The sequence below is a fragment of the Anomaloglossus baeobatrachus genome, chromosome 11 (assembly GCF_048569485.1).
Source record: "Anomaloglossus baeobatrachus isolate aAnoBae1 chromosome 11, aAnoBae1.hap1, whole genome shotgun sequence".
Taxonomy (NCBI): domain Eukaryota; kingdom Metazoa; phylum Chordata; class Amphibia; order Anura; family Aromobatidae; genus Anomaloglossus; species Anomaloglossus baeobatrachus.
The window spans coordinates 161,161,649-161,176,065 of NC_134363.1; the positions used below are offsets into that span (position 1 = coordinate 161,161,649).

Genomic DNA, 14,417 nt, shown 5'->3' on the forward strand with positions numbered 1-14,417 from the left:
CCCCCACTGCCTCCAGCGTTCTGCGCAAGTGCTCGCCGGCCAAATAACCCGATGTCACCTCCTTCCCATCTTACCCTGCAGCAGGGCAAGATGGGAAAGATGTGACGTCGGGTCATCTGGCCAGCAAGCGCTTGCGCAGAACGCTGGAGGAAGAGGGGAAAGTGCGGTCACGAGGTTATGGGCGGCACTTGCTGATGACACTCACAGCGCCGCCCATAACCTCGTGCCTGCGCAAAATGTCACCAGCGGTCACATGTGCACACAGTGCACAGTCCCGCTACAGTCGCACAGCGCATGCGCGGGACCACGGGCGCCCAGGGGCGGCGTCCTGAGATATGAAATTCAGCGTTGGGGGGCGGCGTAAATCTGCTGGAGGAACAGCAACGGTCAGCAGAGAGCCCGCCCCCATGGACGATTTACAAAATTTACATAGCAAAAGGTACAAGTTTATAAAGTATTTAATTTGGTTTAAAAGGGGCCACCAAAAGTACAGGAACCTTGCTAGAATGCAGCCCAGGAGCTGCAGAGGGGGAAACTTTTAGGTTTAAAGCAAAATTTCTGATGACAGGTTCCCTTTAAGTTGAAGTGTCCCATGATAATATAAGGGTTAAAAACTGGAAAGAGAAGTGCAATAGGGTCTTATCTGGATCATGGTGTTGGTGTAAGTAAAAAAACCTCTCCCCTGATTGGAGTTGTGTGCCCACAACCACGAAATGCACTTGCTGCAGCCCAACAATGATAGACCGTATACCAGGAAAAAAAGGAGTTAAGAATCTGCACTGCCTGTGAAGGAAAGATGAAGCAGAACGTGTAATTCAAGTCATTTACTTAAGTATAAGCATTTCAAAGTAGTAACTTCTTCTTCAGGACAGAATCTGCTTAGTGTTTGTAACCCAAAACCAGGAGTGGGTAAAAACCAAACGCTGAGTAGTTTGTGTCCTGAAGAAGAAGCTAATACTTTGAAACGCGTAGACTTGAATAAACTACTTGGATTACACGTTCTGCTTCATCTGTCCTTCACCGGCAGCACAGATCATTAACCCTTTTTCTTCAATGGTATGCTGTGACTTAATATAGTGTGTTCTTTTCAGTTAACCAATGGATTTTTTTTTACATTGTCCCTTTCACAGTTTTCTCAACAGACCTCCAAATACTAAAGAGTCCCTTCTTTTGTGTCTGCATCACTTGTCTGCAGAGATTAGCGTACTTGTTGAAGTTTGGGTTTGCCGGGTTCAGCCGGATGTTATGTAAAGTTCAGTTCGGGATCTGGACTTGACCTGTACTTAATCCCTGATGCCAGACGCCATTGAAAGTCACTGATTTCACAGTTTGGCTCTCCCCCAACATACAGCCAGCTATAAACAGAGCACTTCCAGGGTAGAGAGGGCAGAGGTTTTTCAGTTTGTTTTTTTTTGGACACACTACATGCCAAAAAGTTGTTGTTACTCCAGTAAGAGCCATTCAGAGACTACACGTGGAATGCACTGGGACGAGCACCAATTGTACCCGAGCACCCTGATACCCAATCAAGTGGTTAGCATACGTACAGCACCCGAACTCCGAACTCTGATACTAACTATTTTTTTTTGTTTTAAAAGTCCGTGTTCGGTACGAACTTTACAGTTTGGGTTCATTCATCTCTGCTTGCCTGTATAAATTAAGGGCACTTTACACGTAGCGATATCGATATCGCTAGCGTGCATACTGCCCCCGTTGGTTGTGCGTCATGGGCAAATCGCTGCCCGTGGCGCACAACATCGCTAACACCCATCATACTACTTACCTGCCTAGCAACGTCGCTGTGACCGGCGAACCGCCTCCTTTCTAAGGGGGCGGTTTGTGCGGCGTCACTAAGCGGGCGCCCCATAGAAGCGGAGGGTCGGAGATGAGCGGCCGTAACATCCCGCCCACCTCCTTCCTTCCTCATTGCGGGCTGCCGCAGGTAAGGTGAGGTTCCTTGTTCCTGCGGTGTCACACATAGCGATGTGTGCTGCCGCAGGAACGACGAACAACATCGTACCTGCAGCAGCAACGATAATCGGGAATGGAACGACGCGTCAATGATTAGGTAAGTAATTTTGATCGTTAACGGTTGTTCGTGCGTTTCACACGCAACGACGTCGCTAACGAGGCCGGATGTGCGTCACGAATTCCGTGACCCCCAATGACATCTCGTTAGCGTTGTCGTTGCGTGTAAAACGGCCTTTAGTGTTTTCATCATCTGACCAGTTATATGGGGTTTTCACTTTTGGAACAGAATTAAGAATCTGATGGTATAAATGTATCCTCATGATTGAGTCCATGCTGTCCCGTTTTATGGGAAGTCATCTACACGTGCATTAATCTACTGTATTTCCTCTTACAGAATGTGGCTCTGGAGCTGCTGGATCAGGGTCCGGTGAGGACAGCGAATGTGAACAAGATCGTTGTAGGCGATACGGCGGCTCATGGGACGAGGATGCTGAGGATGATCGCTGTATCTGTGATTTCACCTGCCATGCTGTGCTGAGAAACCTGGTGAGCATTCAATGGAAATTTATTGCCGAAGATCCTACAGTCCAACACAGGCCCCCTATGAATCCCTCCTAATCTGTATCTTGGTACCATCACTACCATAGAGAAACAGTATTGGAGGCTTAAAGGGAATCTCTCATTAGATTTTTAACACCTAATCTGAAAGCAGCATAACATAGGGGCAGAGATCCTGATTCCAGTGATGTGTCACTTATTAGGCTGCTTAGTGTCGTTTTGATAAAATTACTGTTTAATCAGCAGGAGATTATCATTACAGGACTACATGGCACACTGCAGGTAGTCCACTATTTTCATGAACTCTGTATAACTGCTAGATCTGCAAGAGAGAAAACAGTGATTTTATCAAAATGACAGGAAACAGCTCAGTAAGTGACACATCGCTGGAATCAGGGTCTGTGTCTCTACATTATGCTGCTCTCAGATGAGGGAGCAAAAACCTGCTCACAGATTCCCTTTAATAGGAATCTCTAAATTCTGTGCATCCCCTGTGAGATTATAAGAACACGATTGAATCCAAACCTTTATGAGCCAAAAATGCTAAGAAATCTACTTTAGACTTAATATACAATGAGCCTGGAAGCGACCCCTCCATTCTCAGGCTCAGTTCCACCTCCATTACCTTACTGATAGCTACGTAGTGCTGCTACAGCATGTCAATCACCTAGTGAGGGGTGGAGTTAGCTGGGGCAGAAGTGTTCAGTCCCACCCAGAGCACTTCCAGTCTCTTTTTTTTTTTGCGTTCCCCTGCAACAGGGCAGCGTTTTTGTTAATATGTTTTAAATTTATTTGTGGTAGTTTAATTAACATACATTGTCTTAGAGGTGACAGATCCCCTTTTAGGGTAAACTCTATGGCATTGTACCACCCATTAAAGCTTAAATCTAATAACTAAAGTGTAATCCATATTTTCATATTCAATCTTTTTTCAAATGTCATGAGATAGTCGTCATTAAACCATCAGTGTACTGCTCTGTAATGACAAACACTGATCAGCAGAGTCTGATTTATGGGACCCCAAATCTTCATCCAAAGGAATGATTTCCCATGTAAGTGTAAGTTTTCACCTTTGGGGGAATTTTTTTTTTACCTAAATACATAAAAGCTAAACATGACATTTTCAGTCGGATACAGTACCATTGAAAGTATTGCACCCTTTGCCTTCTATAGCCTTTGTGTTGCGCTGTCTATTACTGGTCGCCAAACTTTAACTGAATCCATCAGTCAACCTGCTATGATGGTTTGACCAAAACTTTGCAAAACTTTATCTGTTTTTTTTTTGTTTTTTTTTTTGTTAATCCCTCAGCTGATTTAGGACCACAGGCCTCATCAAAGTTGAATGTGTAAGGAAATAAAGAGGCGGTAAAAGCCACATATTTTTTTCAAAACACAATCACTAAAGAGATTTTTAGCCTAAAATACATGCATTTATGGTAAAAAAAACAAACCAAAAAACCCACAATAGTTTTCAAAGGGGGTCAACCACTTGCCAATCAACTGCCGGTCAACAGCTAGTCCTCCTGTATTCTCAATGAATAATTGGTAGAGGAAGGTTGAACCTGATTTATGTAGGTCTTTTTTCCACCAATGGAACTATGTAATACACATGCATGCTCATTTTGACTGAGCATGCTTGTGATTTCAATGGAAAGAGGTGATTAATCCACTTATCTTCCATAAAAACAGAAGGATTGGATGCTGAAATTAAAATCAAACCAATACACACAAGATAATTGGCGAGTCCTGGGGAAAGGCTTAGCCGGTTTTACTTTGAGTATGGGGACCTTTAACACTAGAAGTCCCAGAGAGGGGTCATTTAACATTTCTACCATTGGAACCCTATGGAGCTCGAAATTTCTGGGACTTCTAGTGTTAATTGCTGTGGTTCTTTAAAGGGGTTGTCCACGATTTTCAGATTGATAGCTTATCCTTAGGGGCCCTTTGCACACAACGACATCGCAGGTGCGATGTCGGTGGGGTCAAATCGAAAGTGACGCATGTCCGGCGTCACTCTCGACATCATAGTGTGTAAATCGTTTTAACTACGATTACCGAGCGCAAAAGCGTCGGTATCTTATGATCGGTGTAGTGTCGGTCATTTTCATTATTTTGGCTGCAGCTACGGTACGATGTTGTTCCTCGTTCCTGCGGTAGCACACATCGCTTTGTATGAAGTTACAGGAGCGAGGAACATCTCCTACCTGCGTCCCGTCTGCAATAAGGAAGGAATGAGGTGGGCGGGATGTTTACGTCCCGCTCATCTCCGCCCCTCCGCTTCTATTGGCCGCCTGCCGTGTGACGTCGCTGTGATGCTACACGACCCACCCCCTTTGGAAGGAGGCGGTTCGCCGGCCAGAGCGACGTCGCAGGGCAGGTAAGTGCGTGTGAAGCTGCCGTAGCGATAATATTCGCTACGGCAGCTATCACAAAATATCGCAGCTGCGACGGGGGCGGGGACAATCGCGCTCGGCATCACAGCATCGGCTTGCGATGTCGTAGTGTGCAAAGGGCCCCTTAGGATAGGTCATCAATGTCTGATTGGCACCCGCCAATCAAATGTTCTTGGTGGCGGCGGTGGTAGCAGGCAGCCGGAAATGCTCAGTTCTGGTGCTGCTCCGTCTTCTGATAGCGGCCACAACCAGGTACTGCACATCCGCCTCCTATTCAGATCAATAAGGAGCGGATGTGCAGTCACCGGCTGCGGCCACTATCAGAAGGCGCAGCAACTCCGGAACTGAGCATTTACTGCCGCCGCCGGGACCAAAAATAGCTGATCGGCGGGAGTGCAGGGAGTTGGACCCTGGCCGATCTGATATTGATGACCTACGCTAATGATAGGCCGTCAATGTAAAAGTAGTGGACAACCTCTTTAATACTTGCTTATGAATTTCTCATTACATGGTGATAAATCGGAATGATCTCCACTTAGAAATCTGTACCTTTTATGGCACAGTATGTAGTTCAGAATTGAATAATCCAGTATAATGAATTGTGATGACCGGACCAAGATTCCGCCATACATATTCATGGGTCGCCCTCTACTTTATCTTTTATAGGTGTGTGGTTCGGACGGTGTAACTTATTCTAATGATTGCGAATTAAAGAAAACGCGCTGTGAAAGACGCCAAGACCTATACGTGGCTGGACAAGGTCCCTGCAGAGGTGAGAGACAGGATTATTATAATTTTCAGTTTTCACTAATCCCTTCCCTACTGGGGACTTTTTTTTCTATTTTTTTTTCCTCTTGATTTTCTCTGATCTGTGATGAGATCTCTGACCATTTACAAGCTTTGCAGATTCCTGAGCCAAATCTCTTGGCACAGAATTCACTGCAGGATTTGGATTATTGTCATACAGCTGACAAATGATAGTAAGCAGATGAGAGGCTTATTTGCTCCAGAAGTCTTTAAAGCGAAATTCAGTATTTTAACTTCTACAACGGCAGAAAGTCTTAAATTTCCTTGCGTCGTTCTTTTTTGTGGAATATTTTGTGCGTCCCCTCTGCTGTAATTATTTATCAGAAGGGCATCTGTACCGTCCCCGTGTCAGCGGCCGAGCCGCTCGGATCCAGAACCGCGGTGGCTCGAGGGGTCTCTAGACCCGGGGGTCTTGTGGACACTCGAATTTAAAAGGGGGGGATATGTACAGGGGGGTTAGAAGTTCGTGACGCTACCCACAGTGCGTGGTAAGATGGAGTACCACCGCTGATGTTGGGAGCGCCCGGTGGCGGTGGTATGGCAGGAAGGTGTTTAACCCCTCCGTGGTAGCGGGTTTGCCCCGGTGATGGTAGTGCAGGGTTGCCGTTGGTGATGGTGAGGAAAAGGGTTTTCTGTGTACTCAGTCCAAGAATACTGACACCGACAGCTTGTAAACCAGAATTCTGAGCACCGCTGCAGCAGGGAGGGAGCACGCATGGATCCGTGCCCCTTAGTGTTGCTTGTTAGCCTGTGACCTTTTCCGTGGCACCTTCTTCACTATTTGAACCCTGTAGTGTGGAACTAGTCGGGTCCCGCTCACCCGTTATGGCTAATGGAGTGAGCTTGCTCTCAGGGTTGACGCTTGGGATTTTCTGGATTATGTATTGGGAATGTCCTATCCCCTCGTTGCACTAGTACCCCGATTTTGGAGCAGGTGGAGGATGAATCTTGAAGACTTTACCCTCGTCGGGTAAATTACCAGGATACGTGAAGCTACTTCCTGGCCTAGGGTCCACGTACCCCGTCGTGCCCTGGCCCCTGCCCGGAGATGGCTCAAGGCTGCCGGCTGCCCTCCTCTGCAGATCCATGCCCCTTGACACGATCCCCTGCGACTGGGGTTCCAGCTCCTACCAGACCCAGACCAACGTCTGCCACCTAGTAGTCTCAAGGAGCCCTGCTCTTAAACCGGTGACCTCTCACTTTGTGAGTCACCACCACTCCACACTCCTACTTCTTCACTTTCTCTCTCCTATTCCTTCTACACTTCTCACTTTCCCCTACCAACCCCCCAAGTGGGCGGCTCTATTCCTTTCAGGCCCCCCAATGGTGTGTCTGGTGGGTGTGGTGCAAAGTGTTCCTAGGGTTTTGACTGGCTCTGCTCTTAGCAACACCGAAAGACCAGGATCCATAACCAAGGAGGAGGTGGATACTGTACAGAAGGGCAGATTGCACAATACCCTGTGACGACCTGATAGGCCAAGGCGTCACACATCCTAGGTATCTATCCATACTTCCTCGCAATCTGTTGACTAGATGAGCTCTTGGTCAACTTTTTGCACTGATCGCAGTGTTGTTTTTTACATATTTTCTTTTTATTCTCCGCATCCTTGATCTCGACTCTACACTCATTTATTTTTAGATTTGTCATTGTTTCTCTTTTTTTAAAAAAATAAATAAATAAAAATATCGGTAGGGTATAAGGCTGTGTGCGCACGTGTGCGTTTTGCATGCCTTGACGCAGAGCTTTGCACTGCAGCGTAAAGGCATGCGTCCTGCATCCCCAGCACAATCTATTAAGATTGTGCATAATCCATCCGCACGTTGCGTTTTAGAACGCAGCGATTTGAATGCTGAAATTTGTGGCTGAATCACTGCATTCTAAAAAGCAACATGTCACTTCTTTTGTGCGTTTTGGATGCTTTTCCCACTCTGTCTATGGCAGAGCAAGCATCCAGAACACATGAATTCTGCATTCACAATGCATCCAAAACGCAGCTTTTTGGCTGCGTTTTGAAACGCACATGCAGTGACCAAACGCTGTGGAATATTTGTCACGGCAGAACGCAGACGTGCACACATAGCCTTAATCTCCGCTAGGATAGTGCCGTGTTATTTGTTTGGCTTTTAGGGAAAGAGAAGAAGGAGACAAACTCTAGTGCCACCTATTGGAAGTAGCAATCCTAAAAGTCAAAAGTAGCCCTTTAACGAGCCTTTTCATATGAATTAGGATTTATGCCAGATCAGAACCTCAATTTGCAGACATGGTGTTTCGGGATGATTGACCCTCGTCAGTGCAAAGTATGAGGTCTGATCTGGCTGAATGAGAAGCTCTACTGAGGTCTAAGGGGAAAACTTTCGAGATGATTGTCACTCGTCAGTGCAAAGTATGAGATCTGATCTGGCTGAATGAGAAGCTCTACTGGGGTCTAAGGAGAAACCTTTAAACCCCAGTAGAGCTATTCATTCAGCCAGATCAGATCTCATACTTTGCACTGACGAGGGACAATCATCCCGATACACCATGTCTGCAAATTGAGGTTCTGATCTGGCATAAATCCTAGGTCATATGAAAAGGCTTGTTAAAGGGCCACTTTTGACTTTTAGGATTGCTACTTCCAATAGGTGGCACTTGAGTTCGTCTACTTCCTCCCTGAAGAGACAATTTGAATATTACCCAGAGGAGCATTGCAGCTATAAGACTCCTCACCACTGACAGCCAGATTGTTTTGTCAGTCTCCTCAAGGAGAAAAGTTTTCCCCTTAGACCCTAGGGAAAGAGAACAAATGGATAACCTCTATTTAGAAAAAAAGAAAAAAATTGTACTTAATTACTAATTATTAGTTTAAAGGGACGAAATTGTTGTCCCCCTCAACTTAATATTTGTTTGCAGCCTTTGGAAGAAATAACTGCAATTGATCACTTCCTATAACCATCAACAAGCTTGGAGCAATTCAGTAATGGCCTTTCAAAACCACTTATGACTACTTCAGAGACTAATAAGTTTTGTGACTTAGCTAATGAACCTGGCAACTAGAAGCTATGTCACTAGTCATGCGAGGATGAAGAGGCGTGGGATAAAGGTCCATTTCTGTTCTCAATCAACCAGGAGGTGAAATAGACTAGCACCGAAAACCAGTGTGTTTTTTTTAACTGTACACTTACTGGGTTAGTAATGCCGTGTGTGTTGATAGATGCCTCTCAATTACTAACCCCTGGGCTTTATGCTAGTTGTCAATTCACAGTTGACACCAACCTCAAAAATATTACCCTGATTACCACCGCACCAGGGCAATTGGGAAAAGATAGGCAAAGCACCAGAAATGGCTCATCTAATGGATGCCCCATGTGTGGAGCAGCTGCGGGCTGCTACTTTTAGGCTTGGAAGGCCCAAATAACCATGGGCCTTTCCAGCTTGATATCAGACCCTAGCTGCCTGCTTTACCTTGGCTATATATTTTTGATAATGTTTTTTTAAATTATTTATTTATAATTTAAAATAATGGCATGGGATCCCCTCTATTTTGGATACCCAGCCAAGGTAAAGCAGATAGCTATGGGCTGCAGCCTGCAGCTGTCTGCTTTACCTGCACCGGTTATCAGAAAAGGGGTTCCCAAAGTTTGTTTTTTTTTGTCATTTATTTTGTTCCCAGCTGTGGACAAGCATCTTCCCCATGCCAAAAGTTTGTTGATTTTGCCTTTCAACAAACTTTATTCAGCATCTGAACTTGGATTTCCATGAGAATTTTGATTTCGAGCATTGAGTACTAGGTGTCAGGTCCAAACCCCACACTTTTTCGGGTTTGCTCATGCTAATAAGATTGCTTGTTTCATTTAAAAAATGGGTTTGGAAAAATTGCATCTGGTTAATTGCTTTGGGCAACTGCTTCAATTTTTCTTTTGCAGCAGCAGTTTTGATGGATCTCCTCTGCAATTGGTTATTCCCATAGATTGCAACCTAAAGATTTAAGACAATAGTGCTATAATTTATTTAGTGGTTTGACGGCTGTCCAGTACCACAGACTGTCTTCGGCAGACTAGGCGCAAGCCATCCACAAGCAAGATCCCGAGGTACCATGAAACCTTTTAATCCCTATACAGGGATCTGAATTTACTCCTAGGTCCAGGAGATCCTTGCCTGTGGAAAGGCTGCAGTCCAAGGACTGGGATAGTCTTCAGGAAAGGTCAAAACCAGATGTCCAAAACGTACCAAATCACCAGGCAGAAGAAACGTCAGGAAAACAGGCCAAGTTCAAAACCAAGATGTCAGGCTGGGTACAATGTCAGTAAACAGGCAGAGGTCAAAGACACAGGGAACTTTAGTACAAGACTAGCAGGGGAAAAACCAGACATGCAGCAGTACAAGAACTCTAGGCTATATCTGGCAGGTATCAGGAGGCAATGGAAAGTATAAGAAGGGTGTGGTGCCTTCCCATAGGCTGGAGCTGGAAGGTGATAACTTAGCTGGAAGGCACACAACCCTACAGTCAGCCAGTGGTATTGCAAGTTCCAGAGTCTACCAAGCTTGGTGGATGGGCGGAGACTGCGCTCACCGGAGCTACTGGTGCTGAATCCCCCTCTATTACCGTCACCACCCACCGTGGGAATGCGGCGGTGCCTGGTGGGAAAAACAGAAGTCGCACGCGCAATTTCCAGATGAGTACTGACTACTCCTCTACCACCCGCACCGCCCACCATGGGAATGCAGCAGCACCTGGTGGCCAGAGCATAAGTTGCAGGAGCAAATTCCAGAGGAGTACCAGCACTTCCCCTACCACCAGCACCGCCCACTGGGGGAAAGTGGCAACACCTGGTGGCCAGAGCATAAGTTGCAGGAGCAATTTCCAGAGGAGTACCGGCTCCTCCCCTACCACCAGCACCGCCCACCGTGGGAACAAGGCGGCACCTGGTGGCCAGAGCATAAGTTGCAGGAGCAATTTCCAGAGGAGTACCGGCTGCTCACCTACCACCAGCACCGCTCACCGTGGGAACAAGGCGGCACCTGGTGGCCAGAGCATAAGTTGCAGGAGCAATTTCCAGAGGAGTACCGGCTCCTCCCCTACCACCAGCACTATCCACCATGGGAACAAGGCGGCATCTGGTGACAGGAGCAGAAATCACAGCCAAAGACTCTGATGGAGATGTGACAAGTGGGGGGGGCAAATTCTCACTCTTAAAGAGTATGCAAGCAAGGGCATAAAAATTATAGTGGTCATGTGACTTAATGGAGAAAGTGGACCTTGCTGTAAATGGGAATCACAGCCTTTACTTTTTGAATGGTGAGAAACTGTACAGAAACTGTATTGTTAGCAAGCAAGGGATGAAATATTGGTCCAAGAGTCATGGAAGGGGCAATGCCCAGCACTATAATGTGAACCCATCTCTCTCCTGTGCACGCCACTGTGCGCGCTCTATAGACCATAAAAGCTCCATTGTGATACAGTGATCTGCTTCACCACACTCGAGAGGCGTACACATGGCCCTTTATATTAAGTACATGCAATGTGTTTTAGATTAAACTCTATTTGCACTATAAAAATGTTTATTTTTTTAATATAGATCTACAGTATTGGTAAATTTATGATGTATATTCCGTCAATTGGTTACTGTGCGCCAGTAGTTTACTAGGTCAAAATAAGCCGTCATCTGTAACTTTTGGCTCTTAGTAAAAAAAAAAAAATCTTTTAGCATTTTACAACACAGGGAACTGATTTCATCAAAGAAAAATCAAGGTTTGTGTTTTTTTTTACATATATTCTCACATTTAACGTAAAGGCGGATGTTACATTTGCGCGATACAATTGAGAGAAGGTTAGAAGAGCTTGCATAGACAATCATAGACTCCCAACGCCATATTTTACATGTCCTAACATATAATCAAAGGGTTTTTTTTTCCTTGGTTGTAAATTGCAGAATGAGTCAGTGATGATGGAACAGGACAAAGAGTCCAATTCCAGGAGCTACATGACAGATAAATGTAAAATTCTCCTTGCTTGTCTTGTACTGTATGAGCCGGTGACAAGTGATCCCGGCTACATGAAATGAGCGTAAATTATAATTACGGGGAATATTTCCTCCAACTGCAAGTAACGTTTATCTCCCCAACCATAAATCAGATCCCTTTATAATACCGCTATATAAAACAAATTAAATTCATTCTAACCATGAGTAATAGTTTAATCCACTACACATAATGTTCCCACCAACTCTAATCCTATCAACCAGACGTCATCATTAAGCAAACTTGTTAAAGTAAATGCCTCAACAACTACGTGTAATATTTCTGTCAGCCGTAAGAAAGAAAAATTATAACTAATATGTAGTGTACAATGTACAGTAATAATCTCATAAGGTGTGTTATATATCCACCACTTACAGGTAATATCGTCATCAACTGCTAATAATTCCAATATATATAAGTAATAAGCGCACCAGCTATATGTAATACAATGTCATAGTAGAGGAATAATAAACAGTGATGTCACAGCACAGGGATAATACACACAGTGATGTCACAGCACAGGGATTATACACAGTGATGTCACAGTACAGGGATAATACACACAGTGATATCACAGTACAGGAATAATACACACAGTGATGTCACAGTACCAGGATAATACACACAGTGATGTCACAGTACAGGGATAATACACACAGCGATATCACAGTACAGGGAAAATACACACAGTGATGTCACAGTACAGGAATAATACACACAGTGATGTTACAGTACAGGAATAATACACACAGTGATGTCACAGTACCGGGATAATACACACAGTGATGTCACAGTACAGGGATAATACACACAGTGATATCACAGTACAGAAATAATACACAGTGATGTTACAGTACAGGGATAATACACACAGTGATGTCACAGTGCAGGGATAATATATACAGTGATGTCACAGCACAGGGATAATACACACAGTGATGTCACAGTACAGGGAAAATACACACAGTGATATCATAGTACAGAAATAATACACACAGTGATGTCACAGTACAGGGATAATACACACAGTGATGTCACAGTACAGGGATAATACACACAGTGATGTCACAGTACCGGGATCATACACACAGTGATGTCACAGTACAGGGATAATACACACAGTGATATCACAGTACAGAAATAATACACAGTGATGTTACAGTACAGGGATAATACACACAGTGATGTCACAGTGCAGGGATAATATATACAGTGATGTCACAGCACAGGGATAATACACACAGTGATGTCACAGTACAGGGAAAATACACACAGTGATATCATAGTACAGAAATAATACACACAGTGATGTCACAGTACAGGGATAATACACACAGTGATGTCACAGTACAGGGATAATACACACAGTGATGTCACAGTATAGGGATAATACACACAGTGATGTCACAACACAGGGATAATACACACAGTGATGTCATAGTACAGGGAAAATACACACAGTGATATCACAGTACAGAAATAATACACACAGTGATGTCACAGTACAGGGATAATACACACAGTGATGTCACAGTACAGGGAAAATACACACAGTGATGTCACAGTACAGGAATAATACACACAGTGATGTCACAGTACAGGAATAATACACACAGTGATGTCACAGTACAGGAATAACACACAGTGATGTCACAGTACAGGAATAATACACACAGTGATGTCACAGTACCGGGATAATACACACAGTGATGTCACAGTACAGGGATAATACACACAGTGATATCACAGTACAGAAATAATACACACAGTGATGTCACAGTACAGGGATAATACACACAGCGATGTCACAGTACAGGGATAATACACAAAGTGATGTCACAGTACAGGGATAATACACAGTCATGTCACAGAACAGGGATAATACACACAGTGATGTCACAGTACCGGGATAATACACACAGTGATGTCACAGTACAGGGGTAATACACAGGGATGTAACAGTACAAGGATAATACACACAGTGATGTCACAGTACAGGGATAATACACACAGCGATGTCACAGTACAGGGATAATACACAAAGTGATGTCACAGTACAGGGATAATACACAGTCATGTCACAGAACAGGGATAATACACACAGTGATGTCACAGTACCGGGATAATACACACAGTGATGTCACAGTACAGGGGTAATACACAGGGATGTAACAGTACAAGGATAATACACACAGTGATGTCACAGTACAGGGAAAATACACACCGTGATGTCACAGTACAGGAATAATACACACAGTGATGTCACAGTACAGGAATAATACACACAGTGATGTCACAGTACCAGGATAATACACACAGTGATGTCACAGTACAGGGATAATACACACAGCGATATCACAGTACAGAAATAATACACACAGTGATGTTACAGTACAGGGATAATACACACAGAGATGTTACAATACAGGGGTAATGCGCACACACTGATGTCACAGGACATGGATAATACACACAGTGATTTCACAGTACAGGGGTAATACACACAGCGATGTCACAGTACAGGGGTGATGCACACAGTGATGTCACAGTAAAGGGGTAATACACACAGTGATGTTACAGTACAGGGATAATACACAGTGATGTCACAGGACAGGGATAATACACACAGTGATGTCACAGTAAAGGGGTAATACACACAGTGATGTTACAGTACAGGGATAATACACAGG

At 44.5% G+C, this 14,417-nt stretch overlaps 1 protein-coding gene across 15 annotated transcripts in view; it reads left to right on the top strand.

Moving 5' to 3' along the window:
- Nucleotides 1-14,417, top strand: part of AGRN (agrin) — a 670,274-nt gene that overhangs the window by 520,949 nt on the left and 134,908 nt on the right. For all 15 annotated transcript variants that reach the window (XM_075327095.1, XM_075327101.1, XM_075327098.1 and 12 more), the window contains 2 exons: nt 2,366-2,517; nt 5,589-5,694. In XM_075327095.1, coding sequence (XP_075183210.1) covers nt 2,366-2,517; nt 5,589-5,694 — 258 coding nt within the window. The remainder of the gene's footprint in view (nt 1-2,365; nt 2,518-5,588; nt 5,695-14,417) is intronic.